General features: G+C 39.1%; 1 protein-coding gene across 2 annotated transcripts in view; it reads right to left on the bottom strand.

Moving 5' to 3' along the window:
* PREX2 (phosphatidylinositol-3,4,5-trisphosphate dependent Rac exchange factor 2) overlaps positions 1 to 24,294 on the bottom strand; it is a gene marked incomplete in the record, with an annotated part of 373,689 nt that overhangs the window by 212,494 nt on the left and 136,901 nt on the right. For both annotated transcript variants that reach the window (XM_027772626.1, XM_027772627.1), the window contains 3 exon segments: positions 6,735 to 6,835; positions 13,616 to 13,760; positions 16,457 to 16,606. In XM_027772626.1, the coding sequence (XP_027628427.1) occupies positions 6,735 to 6,835; positions 13,616 to 13,760; positions 16,457 to 16,606 (396 nt within the window).

The following is a 24,294-nucleotide window of genomic DNA, read 5'->3' as shown; positions in this document are numbered from 1 at the left end:
TTTCATGTTGATTCTATTTGATGTTCTTTGTATTGCCTAGATGTGCATACGTCTCTAAATTTGGAAAGTTTTCAACTAATATATCAAGAAAGAGATTTTCTATGTCTTTACCTGTCTCTTCACCATTGAAATACGTATTATGCAGATATTTGGCCATTTGATGGTGTCTAGGATTTCTTGAATGTTGTCCTGAACTTTTTAAGAATTATTTTATTTAACTTTACTTATTTATTTTAATTTGATCAGAGAGGGACAGAGCGAGCAAGAGAGAGAGATGAGAGAGAAAAAATGAGAAAGCAAACCTCCAGGTCCAGACTTGAACTGCGACTGGTCATGTGGGAGTCCAGTGCCCTTAACTACTATACCACCTGTCAGCCTTAATTTTGTGTTAATTCTTTTTTAAAAAATTATTCATTATCATTATTTTTATTTTATTTTTTGAAGTTGACCAGAGAGAGATCGAGAGAGAAGGAAAGTGAGAAAGCAAGCTGGAGGCCCAGGACTCCAACCGTGGTCAGCCATGTGGGAGTCCAGCCGCCTCAACCACCATGCCACCTGTCAGCCCCAGCTGTCCTCATTTTTAATGGATATTCTTCCATTATTTTTGGTTGCTTGGATTAATATAGCAACTGGGATATTGACATTGATACAATCTACTGATCTTATTTGATTTTCCCATTTACTTGTGCTCACATATGTTGGTGTATGTATGTGTGTATATATGTATATATATATGTGTATATATATATATAAAAAGTTATATATATATATATATAATTTTATCACCTGTGTAGGTTCATATATTCGCCATAATAATCAAAATACTAATCTCTTTCAACAGCACAATCCCTAGTATCTGCTAATCTGTCTTCCATTTCTCAAATTCCAAATGCATTTAATATTCCCATTTCAAAACTTTATCATTGTAAGGCCAAGGACAGCACAATGATAGCATAACTGAACCCACATGGTAAGGAATCTGGTTAGTATCTCAGGGCCTCCCTGAGTATCCTGGGTACACACATACCCTTGATCCACGTTGGCTGAAACTCAGGTAGATCACAGTATAGAGACTCTGTTGGGGGTGCCTGTTACTCTGTCCCTCTCCCTCTCTTATGGAAAAAAAAAATGAATAAGTTTTTTAAAAAACATAGTAGAGAAAGTATGAGATCAGGGAGATATATTAATTAGGATTAAGATCTCCCCCTTCTGTTTAACCTTTATATAAAGAAAACTGGAACCAGCAGGTGGAATGGTGGTTAAGATGCTGGACTCCCACATGGCCAACCATGATTCAAGTCCCACACCTGGCAGCTTGAAAATCACTCTGTGCATGTGTACATGTGTACCAAAAATCTCAGGAGAAGAATGAAAGAGAAGCAATTTTGGCATGGCCATTTCTCCTCTCACTATCTTTGTCTCTCTCCAGCAAGTGCACATACCCTATGACAAAAACTTTAAAAAAAAAAATGACAACCACAACAAAAAAAGTATTTTTGTTTTCTTTTTTTATAAGGAGAAATAAAAAATATTATGAGAAATACATTCACAGAATATGCAAGACTAGTTCTCCCTGTGGAACTCTATGGAACCTTTTGAATCTTCTAGTCCTCATAAACTGAAGAACAGAATAGACTCTAAAACACTATGACCATAAAGATATTTAATAAATATTATTCCAACCCTACTTTGCATTAATTTACAATTGACTTGAATGTGCTTAACTAGCTACTCATGTCTTCAGGCACAATAATAACACAGATTTGTTGTTGTAAAGTAAATAAAATTGCACCCATAATAATTATGTTTTCAATTTGCAGAGCCCAATTCACTAGGCAAATAAAATATAATTCCTCATACAATTCTTATATCCTCTGTGAAAACAATCAGACAAATGGAAAGGCATCACAAAAATAATCCTACAGAACTTCTAAAGGATACCTTCCTCTTAAATCCTAACCATTCCTATCTCTGGCACTGAAAATTACTATAATATGCTTTTATCTATTACAACATCTCCATAGCCCAAAAAGAAAATATGGTACACAAATCCCGTGTAGGTCTTTCAAGAATATAGTAGGGCCACAGAAACATAGAAAGTTGTATATCCATAATTTTTACACAAGTTAAATAAGTAGCATCAATTGTTGATAGCTTTAAGATTTTTTTCTTTTATTTCTAACTGAAGTTACTCTCATTAACAAGAGAAGTCACAAAAAAAAATTGAAAATAGAAATGTCAAAAATGATGTTTTGGCTATTCTATGTTATCACTGTAAAATGTTATAGACCTGTAAATGATGATTACCCTATCATTAACAAAATTCTATAGATCTTACACTAACCTAACCTGAGACCTAAGACTCAGCGGCAGAAACTTGCTATTTCAGAGTCAGCAGGTGACATGGTGGTTAAGGCACCAGACTCCCACATGGCCAACTGCAGTTCAAGTCTTGGACCTGATGGCGAGCTCTCTCACTTCCCCTTTCTCTCTCTCTGGTCAAATTAAAAAGTAATAATAACAAATAAAATAAAATAAAAAAATAATTCATTTTTTAAAAAAGAAATTGGGTAGTTGTTTAGCAAATCTGTGTTGCTATTTTCTGTGAGCATGTTTGTACACTATTTCTTGGTTCTCCTTGTAGTCAAAGGTGGCCATGTAATTGCATTGTGGCTAAGAACACATACCCAAAAGTAACACACACGGGACGTGTATGGGATCATTAAACAAACAAATAAACAAAAACTCCAGTGACTTTTGGAGGCCACACATTGAGAACTGCCAAGCTTCCATTATAACCCCTTCCACAACTGAAAGGTCTTCACATGAGTAAAAAATGAACTTCTATAACGTAAGCTGCTGTATTGACAAGTTTTTGTTTGTTTCTTTTTTATAATTTTGCCAGAGGGCATGGGCATTCACTGGAGAGAGAAAGAAAGAAGGAAAGTGGGAAAGCACTCCCCATGGGTGGTCATGCTGCAGTCCCTTCTCTTCCATTTCTCTCTCCTCTCAGAATTTTGGGCATACAGGCACATGTACCTGGTACTTTTTTCAAGCCACTGCATTCAAAACTCAAACTGCAAAGTCAGTCATATGAGATCCAACAGATTTAACCACCATGTCATGGGCTGACCTTGATAAGGTTCACTTGTTACATCAACTAGTGCTAAATCAGTGGAAAACAATAATGTCTTCCAAAAAATTAATTCTCCCATTCTAGTGGATTTCTGTCTTTCTAAAAGGATATAGTATAGCAATTTGATTTCTAAATAGATCCACTAAAAAGATAGAATTATGACTACTACACTGTAGTAGAAATAAAGATTGTTCATTCATTTTACATACCTTTAAGGTTATTTTACAAAGAGAATGGAGAAAATAGCCAGTGAAGGAAAAGGATAAACACAAACTGTCCATAAACAGATCTTAACTTGTTTGTTCTATTGGTAATACAGTCCTGGAAGTACAGATGTCCCTCAGTAAACAATGGAGCTACATCCCCATCAACCCACTGTAAGTGGAAAATATCTTTAAGTCAAAATGCATTCAGTACACCTGCTGGTGAACTGAAATGTCATAGCCTTGCCTAGACTACTGTAAATCTGCTCCCAACACTTAATATCAGCCTAGAGCTGATCAACTCATCCTACACTAAGCCTATTTTATGATAAACAGCAAAATATTAAAATTTTAAGTATGATTTCTACTTAAAATGCATCACTTTGTACCACTGTAAAGTTAAAAAATTATTAAATCATAGTTAAGTTGGGACCACCTATATATAGTCTGAATAGAAAAGGAATCACCACTTCTGAAGACTGATGGTTTGCAAGGTCTTTATACATACCACCTCCTTCTGCTTCAGTGGACTTCAGAGAGAATAAAACAAATACATTCCACTATTGTTACCAAATAAATGTGTAAGCTTAGAATTAAAGACAGATAGAGGAGCAGAAAAGAGGAAAGTCATAGAGTTTAACATCTGTTCATTTTCACTCATGCTTTTAGATTATGCTTTTCAGCTGACTAGATGCTTTTTAGTATCCATGACATTTTACATGCGTTAATGATGCTAATTAATCAAGCACAGAATCATATGCAATCGTAAGTATCACTGTTCACTCAAAATACAATTATTAATTTATTCATTTATTCCACAAATATTTACTCAATATCTGCATATGCTGAAACTCCAGGTGGTTCTCTATATAATAATAAATAAGGTTCCTGTTGTGATGGCACTTATATTTTGACCAGAGGCTAGGGTAGGGGGCAAAGAGAGAGAGAGATAATAAATAAAGTAAAATGATATGATAATTCCAGAGAATGACAGTACATGAAGAAATTTTTCAAAATTAAAAAAAGTAACTTACTTGAATGATGGGACTAGAGAGGTGTCTGAAATTTAGAGGCTCATATGAGTATGGAGTTATGAGTATGGGGGGTGACATTTAATTTACTATTGTGTCTCCTATAGTTAGAAAGTTCCTTGACATATATTGGGAATTAAATAATTATTTTATAAGAACAGCAAAAACAAACAAACAAAAAAGATCTCAAATAAGAAGTCATTTGGAGTATTAAAGGAAGAGACAGAAGGCCAGGGTGTTCACAGTGTGACAAGTTACATATGATACCAGGCCCCAAGAGGAAGTTAGGGGTAGGACTTGAAAGGTAAGTTATGTAGGCCATGATAAAAGGTCAAAAATTGTCTTCAACTTTTGTGCAAAGTCATTAGATGATTGCAAACAGGAATGCTTTGGACATATACTTGTTTTGGAAGGACTCTTTAGCTATCACCTGGAGAGTTTGCTATAGGGGTAATGAATACAATAGGAAGCAATGTTAAAGATGATGGTTACTTAGAAAAAAGTGGGTATCCTGGAAGGTAGAAGACTGGTCTAATGAGGGAATTTGGGTAGAAAATCTATGAGAGAGAAAGGAATTAAAGGTGATTCTTAGCTAGCTAGATGGTGATACCGTCACATAGCAATGCCTGAAGAAAAAGGAGAATTTGGTTTGTTTGCATGCTGCTCTATTTTAGAAGGATATGAACACCAAAATTCCATAGCCAAATTTTTACCTTTATTAATTTCCCTATCTTCTTTCCTCACCCACACTTTTAACTAATTTTTTTATTTAACTTTATTTATTTTACAATAGAGATTCTTCAAACTTTTATCCTAATACCATTGTCAATGCTTTTTTGCTGTCTTTTATTAGTTGCCAGTGTCCTCAGGGATCTTGAAATGATTCCCTAATATCTCTCTCTTTCTCACTTTTTTTTTTTATTTATTTAAGGTTTTTTGCCATAGGGCATCTCCACTTGCTGGAGAGAGACAGAGAAAGAAAGTGGAAAATTAACCCCAGGCGGGGATGGCCATGTCACAATCCCTTCTCCTCCATTCTTCTCTCAATATTTTGGGTATGAATGCACACGCACGTGCACATCTGGTGTGATTCTCAAACCACTTGGCCTGAGACTTGAACCACAGTTGCCCAAGTGGGAGTCCAGTGATTAGTCTCCACACCATCTGCTGGGCCTATTCTTATCCTGTTTCTATCCTGAACTTTACACTCGAATTTTCACTCTCTTTCTGGACATACTCCCCTGGGTGTCTCAGAGTCAATCCATAACAAATCCTTCACCTTCTCTCTCTAATTAGCTCCTTCTTCCTCCTGCTAAATTAACTCTCTTAGCCATCTAGAGAAGAAAGCTCAGAATACGCTGATCTCACTTCATCTCCCATATTCAAATATAATAACTATCAAATGTACAGGTTGGCTTCATCAGAATCCTCCCAATGGTGGTGTTCAGAAGTCTTCACCTCTCCAGCACAAGCTCCACACTACAGCTCTGACAGCTCTGGAACCAAGTACTGATCATACCTCTTTTTAAAAGTATGCCTTAGTTCCCACCTCCCTCACAATAAGCCCATGTACCACAGCCCAAAAATTCAGATCAGGTGTTTGCTTATCTTGTCTTTCTTGCCTCGCTCTGCTCCCTCACCAGCATATACATCCATGGAACGTACCAACAGTTTCAAAAAGTTCACTGAAAATGCATATTATGAAAAATTGATGCAAGGATTTCAAAATTCTGTTGCACCAAAATAAACTTGTACTTTAATCCCATTTTTTTCACAAACTTACGGAGGTCCTGTCTATAGTCTTGCCACATGGGACCCCAAAAATTGATGCAAGGATTTCAAAATTCTGTTGCACCAAAATAAACTTGTACTTTAATCCCATTTTTTCACAAACTTACAGAGGTCCTGTATATAATCTTGCCACATGGGACCCCAGGTTAGTTCTCAAAGAGACCGCCATGATCTTGCCCACCACTGTGCCTGTGTGCTACTGTTACCAGAAGGTGGGATGGCCTCTGCTTTTCCGCCCAGAGTTCTATCCACTCTACAAAGCCTAGCACCAGTACCACTTCCTCCATGAAGCACTCCCAAGTACTAAGGGAACTAACCATTTCTTCCAACATAATCCCATAACACTTACTGATATTTCTAACTCTTGCCTGTATCATTGTTGTTCATTTTAAGGTTAGCAAATACACCACAGTAAATGCATACTTCCTAAAACTCTGTGATATACATATTAGATATTAGCAATATTAAAAAAAAATTAGCATCCTATAATATTGAGATTTATAAACTAAACTGACCAATGGAATTAAGGCACATGTGATTTGTAAACAAATAAGTAATCAATAAAATCCTTACCATGGTGGATGATTCCATTTTCTAATAATGCTTGTCCCAAGTGAACACCTTCCTCAGGCCTATGAATCTCTCCAATTTCCAATAGCCAGGACACAAATTCACTGGAACGGGAAGCCGATAAAAAAAGTTAAGTATTTGTTCAGTAGATCATGTAGTCATGAAGCAACTATGAAGGGGGTCTCAAAATGTAAAGGAATATTTGCAATGCATTTCGACAGATATTTTTCCCCATATCGAAAGCCTATAGATATTTAGGTTGAACTCTGATCTAAAAAAACTCAAGTTCATATATTGAGACTTTTCTACACTATACTGAATAAACTATTCAAGTTGAGACCTCCAATAAACACAAAGTGAAAATTGTAGAGTCACTTTAATTGTAAGCTGAATAGCCACATAAAAGCAAATCTAGGACCAAAGAGATTTCAACAGATCCTAAGAAATGCTGAAAGACAGAACTAGGTGGAGCAATTGTGACCAGATAAATAGTTAAACTCCCTTAGAGGTGGATTTCTAGACATAGAAAAACATTTGCTTTAAAAATCTAAAAGTGAAAAATAAAACAAAAATGACATATTCCATGTGATAGGCAGAATTTTTTTAAAAATCCTCTCACCCCCTACTCACCCCAACCAAGATTCCCGCCTCTTGGTTTTTAAATTAAATATTAATCTAGGTAAGTTAGGAAAAGAGTGTGCACATATAATTAAATCCCAAGCCAACTGATCTTAAAATATGGAAATTATCCAATGGGCCTTCCCCAAACACAATCAAGTCCCTTGAAGCAGGGTTTTCTCAGGCTGGTGGCACAAGGGAGTCAGAAAAATTAAAAGCATAAAAAGGATTCGAGGCTGGTTCAATGATGGAGGGGGCCAAGCAACGAGACATGTAGCCTCCAGAAGTTGAGAGCAACCCTTGGCTGGCAGCCAGCATGCAAAGAAACAGGTATTTCATTCTTGCAACTCTAAGGAACCGGATGCTGCCCAAACATGAGTGTGCTGACAGGGGAACTCTTCTCCAGAATCTCCAGATAAGGAGTCCATTCTGTCCAGCACCTTGACTTTGGCCCTGAGAGACCCTAAGCAGAAACCCAGTTGAGATCACCTGAACTTCTGATCAGCTAACAAACGGGATTTGCTTTAAGCCACCTAATAGGTGGCAATTTGTTACACAGCAATAGAAAGTTAATACACACCAGAGGAGAGGAAAGTTTCACTACATGGTTTCGAAATTTTTAAATTACTTGGTAAATTCATTATTGTCTCTAAACTGTCATCCATAAGGAATAGTTCAGTGTAGAACCATCCGTCAGAGCTGTCTACCACACACGGCTGCTGCAGCTGAGACCACAGAGGATACAGCTCACATCCTTCCCAATAGGAGGGGCAGCTCCAGGCAGCGTAGGTAATAAGGACGCGGGTTTTGTATCACTTACGAGAGTCTCGCTAATGTAGTGATCTTTCTTGAAGTGGTCATGTGGTATCAGTAAGAGAATACTAAATACAAAGATCACTTACAAATAAACAATGTTATCATATGTTTAAAAATATCTAACATTTGAATTTTCCTATAAACTAGTTATTTGTTTTAGGCTGTTTTTTTTCTTTTACTATTTTTTCCCCCTGTGGACAGAGAAACTAAATTATGGAAAGTATCAGAAAATTGGTTTTCTGGGACCAGCAGTTAGCATAATGGCTATATCACTGAACTCCCATGTAGCTGACTGTGGTTTGAGTCCCGGACCCAATGGCTTAAACTCACGTCAGGCGCGTGTGCGTGCATGCCCAAGATCCTGAGAGGAGAATGGAGGAGAAGGGATTGTGGCATGGCTATGCCCCCAGGGGGTGATTTCTCGCTTTTTATCTCCGCCTCTCTCTGTCTTTCTGGCAAGCACAAGCGCCCTATAGCAAAAACCTCTAAGAAAAAAAAAAAATTGGTTTTCTATTTATATGAAACCAAAAGCAATAAAGCTAGCTAAGATTGGAGCCAGGTAGTGATGTAAGCTAACAAAACTGGACCCACATGGGAAAGGTAGTGGATTCAAGTCCCAGAACCTTTTGAGCATGCTAGGCATGTACTTGTGTGTGTGATCCAGGCCCATGGAGACTTGGAGGTGGATCACAGCCTGAGGAATCTGCTAAGGGTACCTGTCTTTTCTCTCTCCCTCTCCCTCTCTCTCTCTCATGGAACAAAAGAATCAATAAACTTTTTTTTAAAGAATTATTTTAACTGTATTTATTTATTTATGTATTTATTTATTTATTTATTTTAATTTGACCAGAGAGGGAGAAAGAGAGGGAGAAAAAGAGAAACTTAGAAAGCAAGCTGCCAGGTCTGGAACTTGAACTGTGGTCAGTCATGTGGGAGTCCAATGCCCTGAACCACCACACCACCTGCTGGCCCCATCAAATAAAGAAACCTTTAAAAATGACTGACATCAAGTAATTAAAACTCTAAAAATGGATTGTCTAGTTTAAAAAATATACTTCAAGGCAGTGGCAAAAGATGGTGTTAAACAGCTTTCTAGTCTACTATAAATAAGGACCACCCAAAAGAAAGATACTAAGAGAAGACAAAATAGAGGGTAGTGGTTAAGATCTTGTACTTTGAGATACAACCTGGATTCAAATCCTCTCTCTGTCTCTACTACCTGTGACCTTGAGTCAGTAAACACAGTTCTCTCAGCCCCAGCTTCTCCATCAATAAATGGAGATAATAAAGAGAGGTCTAGGGAGGATGACGATAGCACACAGTACCATCAAAGGACTAAGCGAGATGACAGATATTGGGAACTCAGCCCAGTAGTTGCGCACGGTGAGTTCGTGTTAAACATCGGCAGCTGACAAGTGGGTGGAGATGGCTGAAATGTAGCACAAGCATAATACTCTGCTCTGACATCACCAGATTTCTGAAAATGTCAAATTGAAATGAGGGAAGGAGCATAATTTAAAAATTGCAACAAATTGGGACTATATCCAAAAGGGAGGACAGGACAGGAAAGGAGAAAAGATAGTGAATGAGGAGCTTTATCACAGGACAACTTAAGTCACAAGAAGATTCCTGCCAAACTCCACTAGAGGATCAAGATCGCCTCAGAAGCGATCTCAAACATGGGCTATCGTGTCACAGCAGCATGCAAAGGCCACAATACGGGCAGTCTGGGGCCTAGTGGTTAAGGGAGACAAAGGAGCCAAATCCCACATGACTGGTGGCATGGTTTGAGTATCAGGCTTGGTGGCTTGAAAAACAGAGGGTGTATGTAGGTGCATGCCCCAAACTCTGATAGGATGAAGAAATGGAGAAGAGGCCATGGCATGAACACACTCACTGCAGGGTGTTTGATTCCTCTTCCACTCTCTGTCTCTTTCTGGTAAGCACATACATTGTTTGGCAGAGAGAAAGAGAGAGAGAGAGAGAGAGAGAGAGAGAGAGAGAGAGGGAGAGGGAGGGAGAGGGAGGGAGGGAGGGAGGAGGCCACAATAAACACACATACTGAGTCTCTCCTACTTAGCAGATGCTTTAGTACTATCACAACTAATGGTTTTGACCATACGCGATAGTGTAGGTAAAGAGTTAGCAAAGACCAGCAGATGGCATGGTGACTACGTTGCTGGACTCCCACGTGGTCGATTGCAGTTCAAGTCTCAGACCTAGTGGTTTGAAACTTCTGTTGGGTGCATGTGCGTGCGTGCCCGAAATCCCAGGAGGAAAATGGAGGAGAGGGGATTGTGACATGGCCATCCCCCAGGGAGTGATTTCTTGCTTTCTGTCTCTGCTTCTCTCTGTCTCTCCAGCAAGCACATGCACCCTATAGCAATAATTTCTCTTTTAAAAAAAAAGCACGACCTTCAACAAATTTGACCCCAGGTTAACCTCCTAAGTCTGTTCTCCTAAATATCTTACGAAAGCTGGATGTCAGCAATGTTACTAGGCAGAATAATTATGGGAAAAATAACCCCAATGGCTGATTTGCATACATACATGTATATGGAAGCCACACCTGGTGGGAAGCCACAGCTCAGAGTGTCTCTCTTACAAGTGGGTGAGCCCATGTGGTAACCCTGGAAGTTACGCTCACAGAGTTGCTACAAAACACTGTGCTTTCATGGCACAGGGCTTTATGACCCAGTGGGCTCACAGCTGCTCTTTTTCTTGCACAAGAGCATCATTTGGGGGGGCTACGAACTGCAGCCAGCTCCTGGCACCTGTGGGGCTTACTGCAAGCAGAGCCAAATGCTGCCTGCAGTAGGTTTTCTGCTGATATATGGCTATGTGGCATGTCCCCGAAGCTAGTTACAAAGACATCCAGGCAGCACTGAAATTGAGAACTACAATCATTCCATGCTCCAAGAGGAAACAAAAACTTAACTTCTTTTTTCCAAATCACACAACTCCCTAGTGGTAACACCAGGATGTGAACACAGAGTTGACAGCAGTCAGGACTCTGAACCACTACTCCAGTCTACATTCCAGAATTGACACAGGCATTGACTAACTGTATGGAACTGTTAGTTCCCTGATTCACAGTTTCTATATCTTTATAAAAAATCATAGAGAGGCCAGTCATGATGGTGTAGGTGGTAGGTGTGATTGTGCAATACTGCGGCCATAAGGGATTTTTCCCCCATAGGGCATGTGCGCTCACCAGAGAGAGACAGTGAGAGACACAGAGAGGGAAAGTGAGAAGTCACCCCCCAGGAGATGGTCACACTGCAGTCCCTTCTCTTCTACTCTCCTCTTGGGATTTTGGGCACATACACACATGCACCTGGTGGGATTTTTCAAGCCACCAGATCCAGGACTTGAACTGCAGTCAGCCATGTGAGACTCCAGCACCTTAGCCACAATGCCACCTTTTCACCCCGCCATTCTGGATTTGAACATGCTGGGTGTGCCCATAGTTGGTCCTGGCTGGCTGGAAGGTCATGAGGAGGACCATGGCATGGCAAAACCCTGTCAAGGGGTCTCTCTTAAAAAATAAAAGTATAAAGGTATTTATCTCCTACGTATGTATTTGAGGATTAGAAATAATGTAGAGGATGCCAGGACAGAGTCTAGCCTAAGAAGTGCTGCTTAGAGAAGCTACCCTTTCCTTCCACTCTGCACTGACTGAACCAGCCATGGAGACCCACCTAACCTCTGTCTACACACACCAAACAACTGCTCTTTGCTAAAAACCAAGGCAACGTGCTTGCCCAGCCCCTCATGGGGCCTGCATTTTCAAGTGCTGCATCCATACTCCTCCATCTTGAGCCTATCTATCTAAACTCTGAATTCACTGGTGGTTTAGAGCACCTGTCCTCCCTGAGTTTTTGGACCCACTGTCCATCCTGACATTCATGTGTACCATGTCCAGGTGACCCCCTGCCTGGCCCTAACCTCCAGGTTTCACCCTCAGAGCATGGTATAGCAGAAATTGTGGAAGTCACGGATGATGGATGGACATCTAAGTTTTTCTGGTCATGGTCCTGGCTTTCTGTTCATTCTCTCATTTGGCTATGGCCCAAGAAACTTCTATCATAAAAGAATATTCAAAAATGCTTTGGGGGCAGCACAACCCTGGGCACCCCTGCAAACGAGGTGCTGTAAGGTGAGTAGAGCATGTGGGCCATGGCCTGCAGCCTTTGTGAGACCTCAGCACTGTGGTGCCCTGCACACCAGGGCTCTGGCGCTGAGGGCAGACACCATCTGGTCACTGTGCAGGAGATCCGCGCTACTGTCTGTGCATAAACTCACAGAGAAACATGAATGGATAACAGCAGAAAATGGTATTGAAATAGTGGGAATCAGCAATTTTGCATAGGAAGCTTTGAGAGTTTATTTTGTTTTGGTTTTATTTTTGCTTTTTTTTTTTTCTTTACTATAGTCAACTGGAATTTGGGCCAAAACTAAATAAAAATACGAATTTGGTGCTTCAGAAAGTGTGAAAGGTGCTAGTCAACTCTGTTCTCCTCTATCAGAAGAAGAAATTAATGAAGTTCTTTCAGAAAACCCAGGACTTGTCAACAAATCTTATTATGAAGATGGTTGGCTAACTGAGGCTACATTGAGTAACCCTTCAGAACTAAGTGATCTAAGGAGTGAAGACGCCTACGAGAAACACGTAACATCTATTGAAGAGGGAAAGTAGAACCCTTAAATAAAGGAGTATGAAGCAACCTAGTCCATCACAGTTGTCTTAAAGTCATGATTGATAGCAATGCCAGTGGAAACGAAACTACTCTGAACACTACTACTGGAAGGAAATATTCCTTAACTTTCTAATAATCATGTTTCTAATAAACACTATATGCATCATTTTCACAATATTCTTAGACTAGGTATCGTTACTCAGAATTAATGAAATTATCTGTGATAAAAACTAGTTATAAAAATGATATAATTAGTGATAATCCTGTTATCTTAAGCCTTATATAACACTGTACGTTGCTTATATCCATCCCTGGTTTTGAGTCAGAACACTTAATGATCTTGCCATTGAAAATAACTGGGAATGGAGAAGAGTTTTAGTTAGTTGTATAGTGTCTAAGAATAGTACTCTTTTGCAATATTCCGCACTGCCGGTGCTATTTTAAACAGTTGAAGCAACAGCTTTGCAGCACAACAAGAAACAAATAATAAAATATTCAAATTTTTCATTAAATATATCAAAAACCAAAAACGCTTTGGACTATGAGAAATCTTCAAATAGCACATGGAAAACAAAAAAAGTATATGAATTTATTTTAGTGCAAAACAACTTTGACACCTATGCGTAACATGAACTTTTTGAAAATTCCTCCTATTTGCAAAAGGAAAACAAATAATCAAAGGACGGTTTGAATGGACGAGACAGGGAGAATAGAAAAAAAAAATACATGCACCCAGACTATCAACCCTACCTTCCAAGAAAGCACTTAGGGAACGTCGTCAGTTTTCTTTTTCTGTCTTTGATCAGATTGCCTTGTTTGCACATCATTTTATAAAGTTTCTCGCCCTGTTCAGAGATCATTACCCAGGTGTCTTGTTCCATTCCTAATTTTAAACCTATCAAAAATTAGAGAAAGGACAGATCACTGAAACAGTCTCTGCATTCATTCACTCACTGCTGCCTTCATTAAATAAGCATCCCTTGCACGTCTACCATGTGCTGCGCCTATGGATACATAGCCCTGTAAGACAGGGCCCAGGTTATCTGGGAAGCCCATGAAGCTTCACAAAGGGCATATGGTGCCTTTGTGCAAATTGCACCCCAAAGGCATGATAGTTGAGCTAGTCGAATAAGAACAGCTGGTCTGAGCCTCCGTGGGTCCTTGGCCACGCATGCCTGTGCAGGACCAGATCAGCGTAACTGAACAGAGTGGCCCTGGAGACAGCCTGGGGGAAACACGGAGATACAACAGAGGCAGGGTTAGGGTAACTCACTCCACCTGCACAATGGTAAGGTTTCAGAGGGCCATGTTTAAATGCAAGGTATGATTAAACATTTCTAGAGAAATAGAAAGTATTCCTAAGAGCTGACTAATGTGTAGAAATCTTTTTTTGGTTTTAGGTGAGAGGACAGATGTATTGGTGGGTTAGACAAGGTCCTTCCTGAACCTGCAATTTCAACTTACTTCATCCTTGGGCACTGGAGAAATACTGAAGTGGTTTAACCCACAGGAGAGGAAAGGTAAAGTAGTGCCCGAGAGAAAGTTTCGTTGCTTTGGAAACAAAGTTCAGAGGACAGGGCAGGGAATGAACTAAAGAGAGAAAGGTTTCAAAAGAGGGAGCCCATTAGGAGGAAACTGGAAAAGCTCAGAGAAATTCAAGTCCTTGTAAACAAGTTGAGGAGTAGCTAGGAGATAGTATCGACAGGACACAGCAAATGATTAAATGTAGGCATGAAGAAGAGAAGAAATCAAGATGTCTTTCAGGCTTCTGATGAGAGTAACCAAAGGGGTAAGAGTTATACTGAGTGGGGCCAGCAGGTGGTATAGCGGTTAAGGGGCTGGACTCCCACAAGGCTGACGAGGGTTTGAGTCCCAAACTGGCAGCTTGAAAATCACATTGGGAACAACATGTGCATATGTGCTCCAAATTCCAAGAGAATAATGGAGGAGGAGGGATTGCAGCATGGTTATCTCCCCTGGGGGTGTGGGGGGGAGTGGGATTTCTCACTTTCCTTCTCACTGTCTCTCTCTAGTGAGTGCACATGCCCAATAGCAAAAACCTTAAAAGTTATACTGGGCAAAAGCATGCAGGTAATGAGATCGCCGAGTCTGGAAGAGTCCAGGGGTTCAGCTGAATGAATACATGAGCGTGAAGCTCAGAAAAGACGACAAGCCTGAGCTTAAAGACCGAGAAAGTGAAAGTGCAGAGTTAGTGGCTAATCAGGCAGAAATAGACAATCTAGGCAAGGAATCTAGAGAATACCAATGCCAAACTGTAATCCTGGGAACGTTGGCACTTAATTAGTGCATGAGTGATGAAAAACTGTTGTAGGAGAAGAAATATATGAATCATTTTTAGTCTGCCAGCTATAAAATGTCTTCTCAAAATTTCATTTTCTACCATGTGGGATTAATATTAACGTGCCAATAATAGTGAATATTCCCTTAAGAATAGAGCCTAATAAAGATACATATCATAAAAGTCATAATATTTTCAAATTTTTATCTAGGGTGGATCATAGCTATTCTGGAACCAAACAAAAAGACAACTAATGAAAATTCTATTTATCCTTTTCAGTTACTTGCTTTGGTATTTGAATTGATTGCTAGATTCAACAAACCTTAGAGTCAGTATACATTCATAAATTTTCTTTTAAATTTTTCTATCTGGTTCTTTAAGATCAACGAAAGAAGCATTTGAAAAGGCTTTGGAAATTCTTATATAAATGTGTTCTTGAATATTTTAATCAAATAGAATCTTTGTAAATTCTTCAAGGGAAAATATCTGAAAATGAAAGAATGGGCTAAAATTTCATTGCCAAGTGGCAGTCCTTCCCAGATCTAGGGGAGAAGTAATAAATAGTGTCATGGTTTCTAGCAATTAAGAAACTAGATGGTAAAGAAACTAGTAGAAATCCAAGTATTCCTATTTCTGAGCTGAATTACGGAAATATGTCTTTTTAAAGATAAACATAACACAACGGAACACTGCCAGACCAAAATACCTTTGCAAATATTTCTAAAAGCTTAAAGCAAATTTGAGATCACTTGTCATATGAACAGGCAACTTACTGGGTTATATTACATTTTATTCAATGACATTCCAACAATTTCAAACGCTTAACAGATCCAAGGTGTTCTCATCCTTAATTAGGAAGGTAACCTATTTAATCTAGAAATTTTCAGAGTATTGTTAAATATGTGGAAAACAATTGCTAGAGGGCCCAGGATGCTGCATTATATAACTGAAGTTTGTCCCTTAAGAGAAAATGTTACGATGCTTTAGAAATGCCAAGAAAACGTGCAAAGAAAATAGACAAAGTTTAAAGTAAGGGAAACTGTTTAAAAGACATTGTCAGCCATAATGTAACTGTCTTGGTAACTATCAATATATAAGACTTTTTTCTTTTATTTTAGTAACAATATAGGAAATACTCAAAAAGAATTTTGATTTGACATTCATATCACATGGTGATTCAAAGTGAACAAACAGCATATACTATTCCACTTGTTCAGAATCTGTCCACTGTGTCCTCCTGTGCTCAGTTTGAATCTTCATAAAGTAAAAAGTTGCCCAGTTTACACACCCACCTTTTCGCCGTTCTCTTTCTTTCAAAATAGCTTCAAACCATTCATGCTTTTCTTCAGGTGTTTTTGCCATGCAAACAAACCATTTATTTTTGGCGGTGTTATGTATTTTCCATCCATTAACTACAATGTGACCACTGCTATGAAAATCAGCTGGAAAGTAATGGGAAGAGGTAACAAAATGTAATATACAACAGTGTATCAATACTATTGTTCAATTCATGAAAGTTCCAAGACCATTCAATTTTTTGAAATATCTTTGCTTGCTTTCTCACTCTCCCTTTCTTTCTGTCTGTCTCTCTCTTGTCAAAACTGAGGAATAATAAAAAGTAAATAAATCTAAAAATAACCTCTTTAGAAAGAGAAAAACAAAAATTTGTTTAAATTGAATAAATATTTAAATAATGGATACAGTCAGTGCTCAATAGGGAAAAATTTACAACTTATAACATTAACTTATTATTTACAATTGAATACTACAAGCCAATTAACATCCGTTCGCTCTATGTCCCCAAATATCACTGAAGTTCCTAAAGTAATAAAAGAACTATGTCTCTTTTTTTTAAAGAGAGATGTTTTTGCTAAAGGACAGCAAAAGACAGAGAGACAGAAAGTAAGAAAGCACCCCCCAGGGGAGATGGCCATGCCACAATCCCTTCACCTCCATTCTCCTTTTGGGGATTTGTCCATGCACACACACATGCCCAGTATGAATTTCAAGTTGCCAAGTCCAAGACTTGTACTGTGGTCAGCTACATAGGAGTCCAGCGATATAATCATTATACTATCTGCTGGTCCCAGAATTACGTCTTTTTAAAAATCTTTTTCTTTTTCCCCAATTTGCCACAGGACACATGCACTTACAGGGGTCAGGATGGGTTAGAGAGAGAGAGACAGAGAAATATACACCCCCAGGAGGATCACCGCACAGCAATTCCTTCTCCTCCACTCTCCCTTAGGGTCTCTGGGCACACACATGAGCCCAGCATGCTCCTCAAGCCACCCACCTGACTAATCCAAAGAATTATTTTTAAGGGACCAGCAAGTTGTTCGGTGGTTAAAGCCCCAGACTCCCACATGGCCAATCACAGCTCAAGTCCCAGACCTATTGGTTTGAAAATCACGATGGGCATATGTGTACCCAAAATCCCAAGAGGATTATGGAGGAGAAGGGATTGTGGGGTGGCCATCCAGCCTGGGAGGCCATCCAGCCTTACTTCTCTTTGTCTCTGTCTCTCTCCAGTGACCACATGCATCCTAAGGCAAAAAAAAAAAAAAACATAAAAAAATTACTTATGATCTACTTTAATTTTCATAATCAAACATTTGGGGCTGGATGCTGGTACAGTGGTAAACGTGATGCTCTATGAGGCAGACCATGCTGGAAGGTCGCCTGTTTGCATCGAGAGATCTCCCAGAGTGCACTGGGCATATATACTCGTGACCAGGGCTGGCTGAAGTTAGGGGTGGATCAGGATATCAAAACCCATCAGGGGTGTTGTACCTCTATAAGCTTGTCTCCCTCTCTCACTCATGGAATAAATAAATAAGTGTTAAAAAACAAATCTAAAGGCCACCCTGACACCTGATGGTCAAGGTACCTGGATCCCACATGACCAACTACATGGTTGGAGTCCTGGACCCAGCAGCTTGAAAAGCCTGCCAAGAGCCATGTGTGTGCATGCCCAAAACCCCGACAAGAGGGAGACATGCAGAGCGTGCCATTCCCTCAACCTCTCCGTCTCTCTGTGGCAAGCATACACCCTTTGGCAAAATTTTAAACGGAAAACAAACAAAAATCTAAAAATAATCAAACATTCAAAGTGTCAGATTCATTTTGTTTTTCTAATATTTTCTTAAAATATTATTCTAAATTTCATTATATTGCCAGAAAAAAATGTTCTATTACAAGAACTATACAGTAAGATGAGAACAAAGTAATGGAAAACACTAACAATGTTACATTCCTAAGCTGCAACATAGGGAAACATACATACATCAAACCAAAATCATTGCACGTGGCTGACACATACACTCTTGAAAGATCACTTCAAGTTCTGAATCATTCTCTAGAATGACCCACAGATCTATAGAAACTCATAAAGTTTTTCTTTATGGATCAATTCACATTTAATTTCCTTTCCTGATATCTCACCATCATTCTAGCTAAACGCTCATGCTAGATGTTAAAATGTCAACAGCAAGCACTGTTCAGTAGCTCCCTAACAGCAGAGGGTAGTAAGGTAACTTAGAAGCAGCCTTTATTGGCAGGACTGTCCCTGGAAAGCAAAGATTCCACGTTGGAAAAAGCATATGCCAAAGGCTTGAATCAGCATCTGCACCAAATAGTTTTTCATTCATCTCCCCTGAGAGTCATTAAACAAAATGGACAGTCTCCACGAGGTAAGTCACAACGAAACAAAGGCAGCTTAGAGAAATGACTTTGTGGCTCTGGACCTGTTTTGGGGGGATTGTGTTGTTTTGTATTGTTTTGTTTTGTTTCTGTTTTTGTTTTCAAATCATCTATTATATTTCATAAGTAAGCTCTGAGTGAAAACAGATGTGCTTGGCCCTCATCCTACCATAATCTAGTTCTAACAGTCACTTTCCAAAATCATCATACATTATCGGTCAAACCGATAACCCCCCAATTGCATCCTCAGACGATGGTACACTTGTTGAACTCTTTATATTTCAGGCTTTCTTTATATTTCAGGGTTATAGTTGAGCCAGGATAGAATTACATTAGATATTAGTCTGTAATAAACAGAAATTGCCAGAATATATTATTCAAAATATTTTATATATGAGAAGACTTCAAAATGTTTGTAGAAAATGGAATTAAAGTACAAGTTTATTTTGATACAAAAACATGTTGACAGCCATGCCTAGCTTTTTCTTCATATGAATTATCCATGAACTTTTGGAAGACCCTTTCCGAATAGCTATCATCATCCCATGAACAATCAAGAACAGTTTCTAATAACATAGAGATGCAAACTGGCAGTGGATTGCCCAATAAGAAAATGACACTCTTTAAGGACAGTGTAAAAAGAGTATCATGTCTTCCCATCCTTATGTATTTTATTATTATTATTTTTTTATTTTTTGGAGAGGTTTTTGCTATAGGGCACGTGCGCTTGCCAGACAGACAGAGACAGAGAGATAGAAAGTGAGAAATCACCCCCCAGGGGAGATGGCCACGCCGCAATCCCTTCCCCTCCATTCTCCTCTTGGGATCTTGGGCACGCATGCACATGCGCCTGGCGTGAGTTTAAGCCACCGGGTCTAGGACTCAAACCGCGGTCAGCTACATGGGAGTTCAGCGACATAGCCATTACGCTAACTGCTGGTCCTCCTTATACATTTTATTTAGAGTCATGTCCTAGCTAAAGGAGCAGAACCTCATAATTCAAGTCAGATTAAGTATTAATAAACTTGATGGAAAGATAAAAAAGTATTCATAATTACTCAGAAAACTATTTAAAAAACTGAAAAATTATGATAAATTAGTACAAAACAATTTTCAAGTTAAACATATTCACAGACCACCCTTTCTCGCCCGCCCCAACACAACGCCTTCCGAGGCCAGTATCACATGGAAACCAGGCTTTTCAGACCTGTCTTTTCTCTTCCATGGTCAGGCTGCGATTGGTTAAGTGAACTTGGCATTGCAGTTTAAAAGCCCCCACATGCCCACTAGTGTCAGTGTCCCTTAAACCCTAACTTTAGGTAAGGAAAATCACAGTAGAAACCTACCCTGGACTTACTTTCAAATGCGCACAGTGCGCTCCTTCCCCAGAGCACAGGGGAAGGTGGTTCCTGTCCAGGGGATACCAGGAGGGTGCTGCTGACCCTGCACAGGTGCGTGCCAGATGTGGGCCAGCTGCCTCTCTCATGTGGGGCCCCTTCCTTTCTTTTACTGGATGACTTGAGTCTGGAAACAGCCATCTTCACATCTGTTGGCTCTTCCATAAGTATTTTTTTTATCAGATTTCCCTTCCTTCCTTCCTTCCTTCCTCCCTTCCTTCCTTCCATTCATTTATCCATTCATTCATTTGTTTATTCTTTCCTTCTTTCTTTTCTTCCTTCCTTCCTTTCTTTTATTAGCTCATTCTTTCTTTCATTCTTCCCTCTTTCTCTCTCTCTCTCTTTCTTTGTAATTTCCAGGGGGAATATGGTATTACCAGAGAGAGAAAAAGACAGAGAGAAAGGGAATGGGAGAAAGCAACCCCAATGAGACTTGCTTATGATATAATTCTTTCTACTCTGTTTCTCCATCCTGTCAGGATTTAGGGCATGCACACACGTGCCCAGTGTGTTTTTCAAGCCACTAGAACCAGGATTCAAATCATAGTCAGTCATGTAGAAGACAGCTCCCTTAACCACTAGGTTTTGGGGCTAGTCCTCAGATTACTTCTTCACTCTAAAGTCTTTGGTATCTGAACAATGAATCAATCCGAACAAGTAAGCCCTGTTTCAAAGATTCTTTCGAAAAGAGCCCATTCTATGTATGCAGTGCTGTTTTCTACGTTCCTGCCACTCTCTGGCCAGAGACTTTCCTGGCTGTCATGAGACTGCTTAAACATCCCCCTGGTTCAGCCTCGCAGTCCCACTCTCCTGTCTGCCTCATGAACTCTCTCACCTCTTTAAAGTGTATCCACCTCTTCCCTGAAGCCTTGCCTGACCATTGCAGCATTCCGACTTCCATGGAAATTGTAGGAGAACAACTAAACTCAGACCAGACAAGTAGGCATATGAATGATTGCAACTAGCTGTTGTTAAATGTACACAGAGCAAGAACATTACCTGATTAGGAAATCTGTTATTTAAAAAAAAAAAAAAATCAGTTAATTGCTGCACTAGTGTAACATTTTTTAAAGAAAAGCTTGTGTCATATAATAATTTTTTTAATTCTGGAATTAGAGTACAATTTTATTTTGGTGCAAAAAAAATTAAAACATACGAATAGTTTTTTTTTTCCTTAATATGCATTTTTCCTTCCTTTTTAAAAAATTTGTTTTAATCTTACATTCATTCACTATGTATCATTACAGCATACAAAATGAAGTTCCCCAACCAGAATACACAGAATATTGACCCAATCAAAGATTATTACCATACCTATTATCTTCCATGGATAATTTTCTATTTTGCATTTAACTCTTATACTTCTTTCTTTTTCTCCCTTGATTCCCTACCTCTCACCCTCTGCCATTTTGAACTCTCTGCCATTTCTCACCTTCCTCCCATATCGTTTCTGGTGTCCACAGTTGTTCTCCATGCCTTTATATTGTCCAATATTTCAGTTTCTGCCATGGAGGGCAGACATTCAGTATATATTAAAAAGGCCATACAATATCTCTCTTTCACAGTCTGGCTTGCTTCACTTAAGATAGTTGTCTACTTTCTATGCAATTCTAGGATCTCATTGTTTTTTTATGGCTGAGTAGTATTTCATAGTGTCTATGTGCCATAATTTTTCAGTCCATTCATCTGTCATGGACATCTGGGTTGATTCCATGTCTTAGCAATTGTGAATAATGCTGCAATAAACATGGATGTGCAAGTGTTTTTCCAACTGAGTGCATTCCTATCCTTTGTGTAGATACCTAGGAGTGAAACTGCTGGATCAAATGGTAGTTCTATTTGTAGGGCTCTGAGGAATCCCCATATTGTTCTCCACAGTGGCTGTACTAATTTACATTTGCATCAACAATGCAGGAGAGTTCATTTTTCCCCACACCCTTGCCAGCACTTATTCTTTTTTTTTAATCTTAGCCATTCTGACTGAGGTGAGGTGGTATCCACTTGTGGTTTTGATTTGCATGTCCCTTATGATAAGGAATGTTGAACATTTTTTTTCATGTGCTTTTTGGCTGTTTGTATGTCCTTCTTAGACAGTTGTCTGTTCAGCTCATTTGCTCACCTTTTATTGGGTTGGTCCTTGAGCTGCTTGAGTTCCCTGTAAATTCTGTTAGCCATTCTGACTGAGGTGAGGTGGTATCCACTTGTGGTTTTGATTTGCATGTCCCTTATGATAAGGAATGTTGAACATTTTTTTTCATGTGCTTTTTGGCTGTTTGTATGTCCTTCTTAGACAGTTGTCTGTTCAGCTCATTTGCTCACCTTTTATTGGGTTGGTCCTTGAGCTGCTTGAGTTCCCTGTAAATTCTGGTTACCAGTCCCTTATCTGAGGCATAGTTCACAAATACATTCTCCCATTCCAAGAGTTGTTCATTCATTCTTTGTTCATTGTTTATTTTGCAGTGCAGAAGCTTTTTAACCTGATGTAATCCCACTCATGTAGTTTTGGGATTACTGCCTGAGCTTTGAAGATCCTATTTAAGAAGTGTTCGCCTACACCAATGGTTTCCAAGAGTTTCCCTAGTGTTTTCCACCAGTAGTTGTTTTTGTTTTGTTTTTACAGAGAGATTTTGCTATAGGACATGGGTGCTCGTCAGAGAGACAGAAGGACAGAAAGCAAGAAATCACCCCACTCCCCAGGACGGGGGACAGCCATGCTGTAAACCCTTCTCCTCCATTCTCCTCCTGGGATCTTAGGCAAATACGTGCACGTCCCTGGCGTGTGTTTTAAATCGCTACATCCAGAACTTGAACTGTGGTTGACTATGTGGGAGTCCAGCAATGTAACCATCTGCTGGTTCCTCTTCCAGTAGTTTTTATAGTTTGAAGTCTTAGGTTCAGATCTTTGATCCATTTTGAGTTGATTTTTTTTTAATGGTGAGATATTGGTCCAGTTTCACTTTCTGCAAGTGGATATTCCATTTTTCCTTTCCCCACTGGATTGTCTGGTGTCATTTGTCAAAAATCAGCTAGCTATATATTTTGGGGTTCATTTTGGGGTTCATTTTGGGGATTCTATTCTGTTCCCTGGTCTACATGCCTGTTTTTGTGCCAGTACCTTGTTGTTCTGATCATTACAACTTTGTAATATATTATGGGGTCAGGGAGTGAAGTGCCTCCTACTTCACTCTTCTTGCACAGTATTGCTTTAACAACATGAGTTCTTTTATGATTCTAGAAAAATTCTATGACTTTTTTCAAGATATGTGAAGAAGGTCCCTTGTTATTTGATTGGAATTGCATTAAATATGTAGATAAATTTGGGTAGAATTGAAGTTTTGATTATATTAATTCTTCCAATCCAAAAACATGAGATGCCCTTCCACTTTTTTGTATGATTTTCAATTTCCTTTTTTAGATTTTCCATAGTTTTCCTTGTAGAGTTCTATGATTTCCTTGATTAGGTTTATTCCTAGGTACCTTAGAGTTTTTGTGGTTATTGTAAATGGAGTCACTTTCTTTCACTTTAATTTAGTCTGTTTGTTGTTTGTGCATAGAAATGCAACAAATTAAGGGGGCCAGCAGGTGGTGTGGTGGCTACTTGTGTTGGGCTCCCACATGGCCGACCATGGTTTGAGCCCCAGACCTGGTGGCTTTCTCTCTCTCTCTCTCTCTCTCTCTCTCCCTCTCTCTCTCTCATGCTCACTCTGTCCTCTCTTATCAAATTAAAATAAATAAATAAAGTCAAATAAAATAATTCATTAAAAAATAAAGAAGAAATGCTACAAATTTTTGTATGCTGTTTTTTACATCCTGTCACTTTCCTATATTCATTTATCATTCCAGAAGGTTTGTCATAGATGGTTTTTATTGTGTTGAGAAATGTTCCTTCTGAATATTTCTCTAGATTTGGAATGTTTTCTACAAATATTTTATAGAACAGAGCTCCTATGCACTTGCCTGATTCTTTGCTTTCTGGAACACTTATTATTCAGATATTTGGGCATTTAATGGTGTCTAGTATTTCCTGTATA

The sequence above is a fragment of the Tupaia chinensis genome, unplaced genomic scaffold (genome assembly GCF_000334495.1).
Source record: "Tupaia chinensis unplaced genomic scaffold, TupChi_1.0 Scaffold000288_2, whole genome shotgun sequence".
Taxonomy (NCBI): Eukaryota; Metazoa; Chordata; class Mammalia; order Scandentia; family Tupaiidae; genus Tupaia; species Tupaia belangeri.
This window is presented reverse-complemented; position numbering and strand designations above follow the sequence as displayed.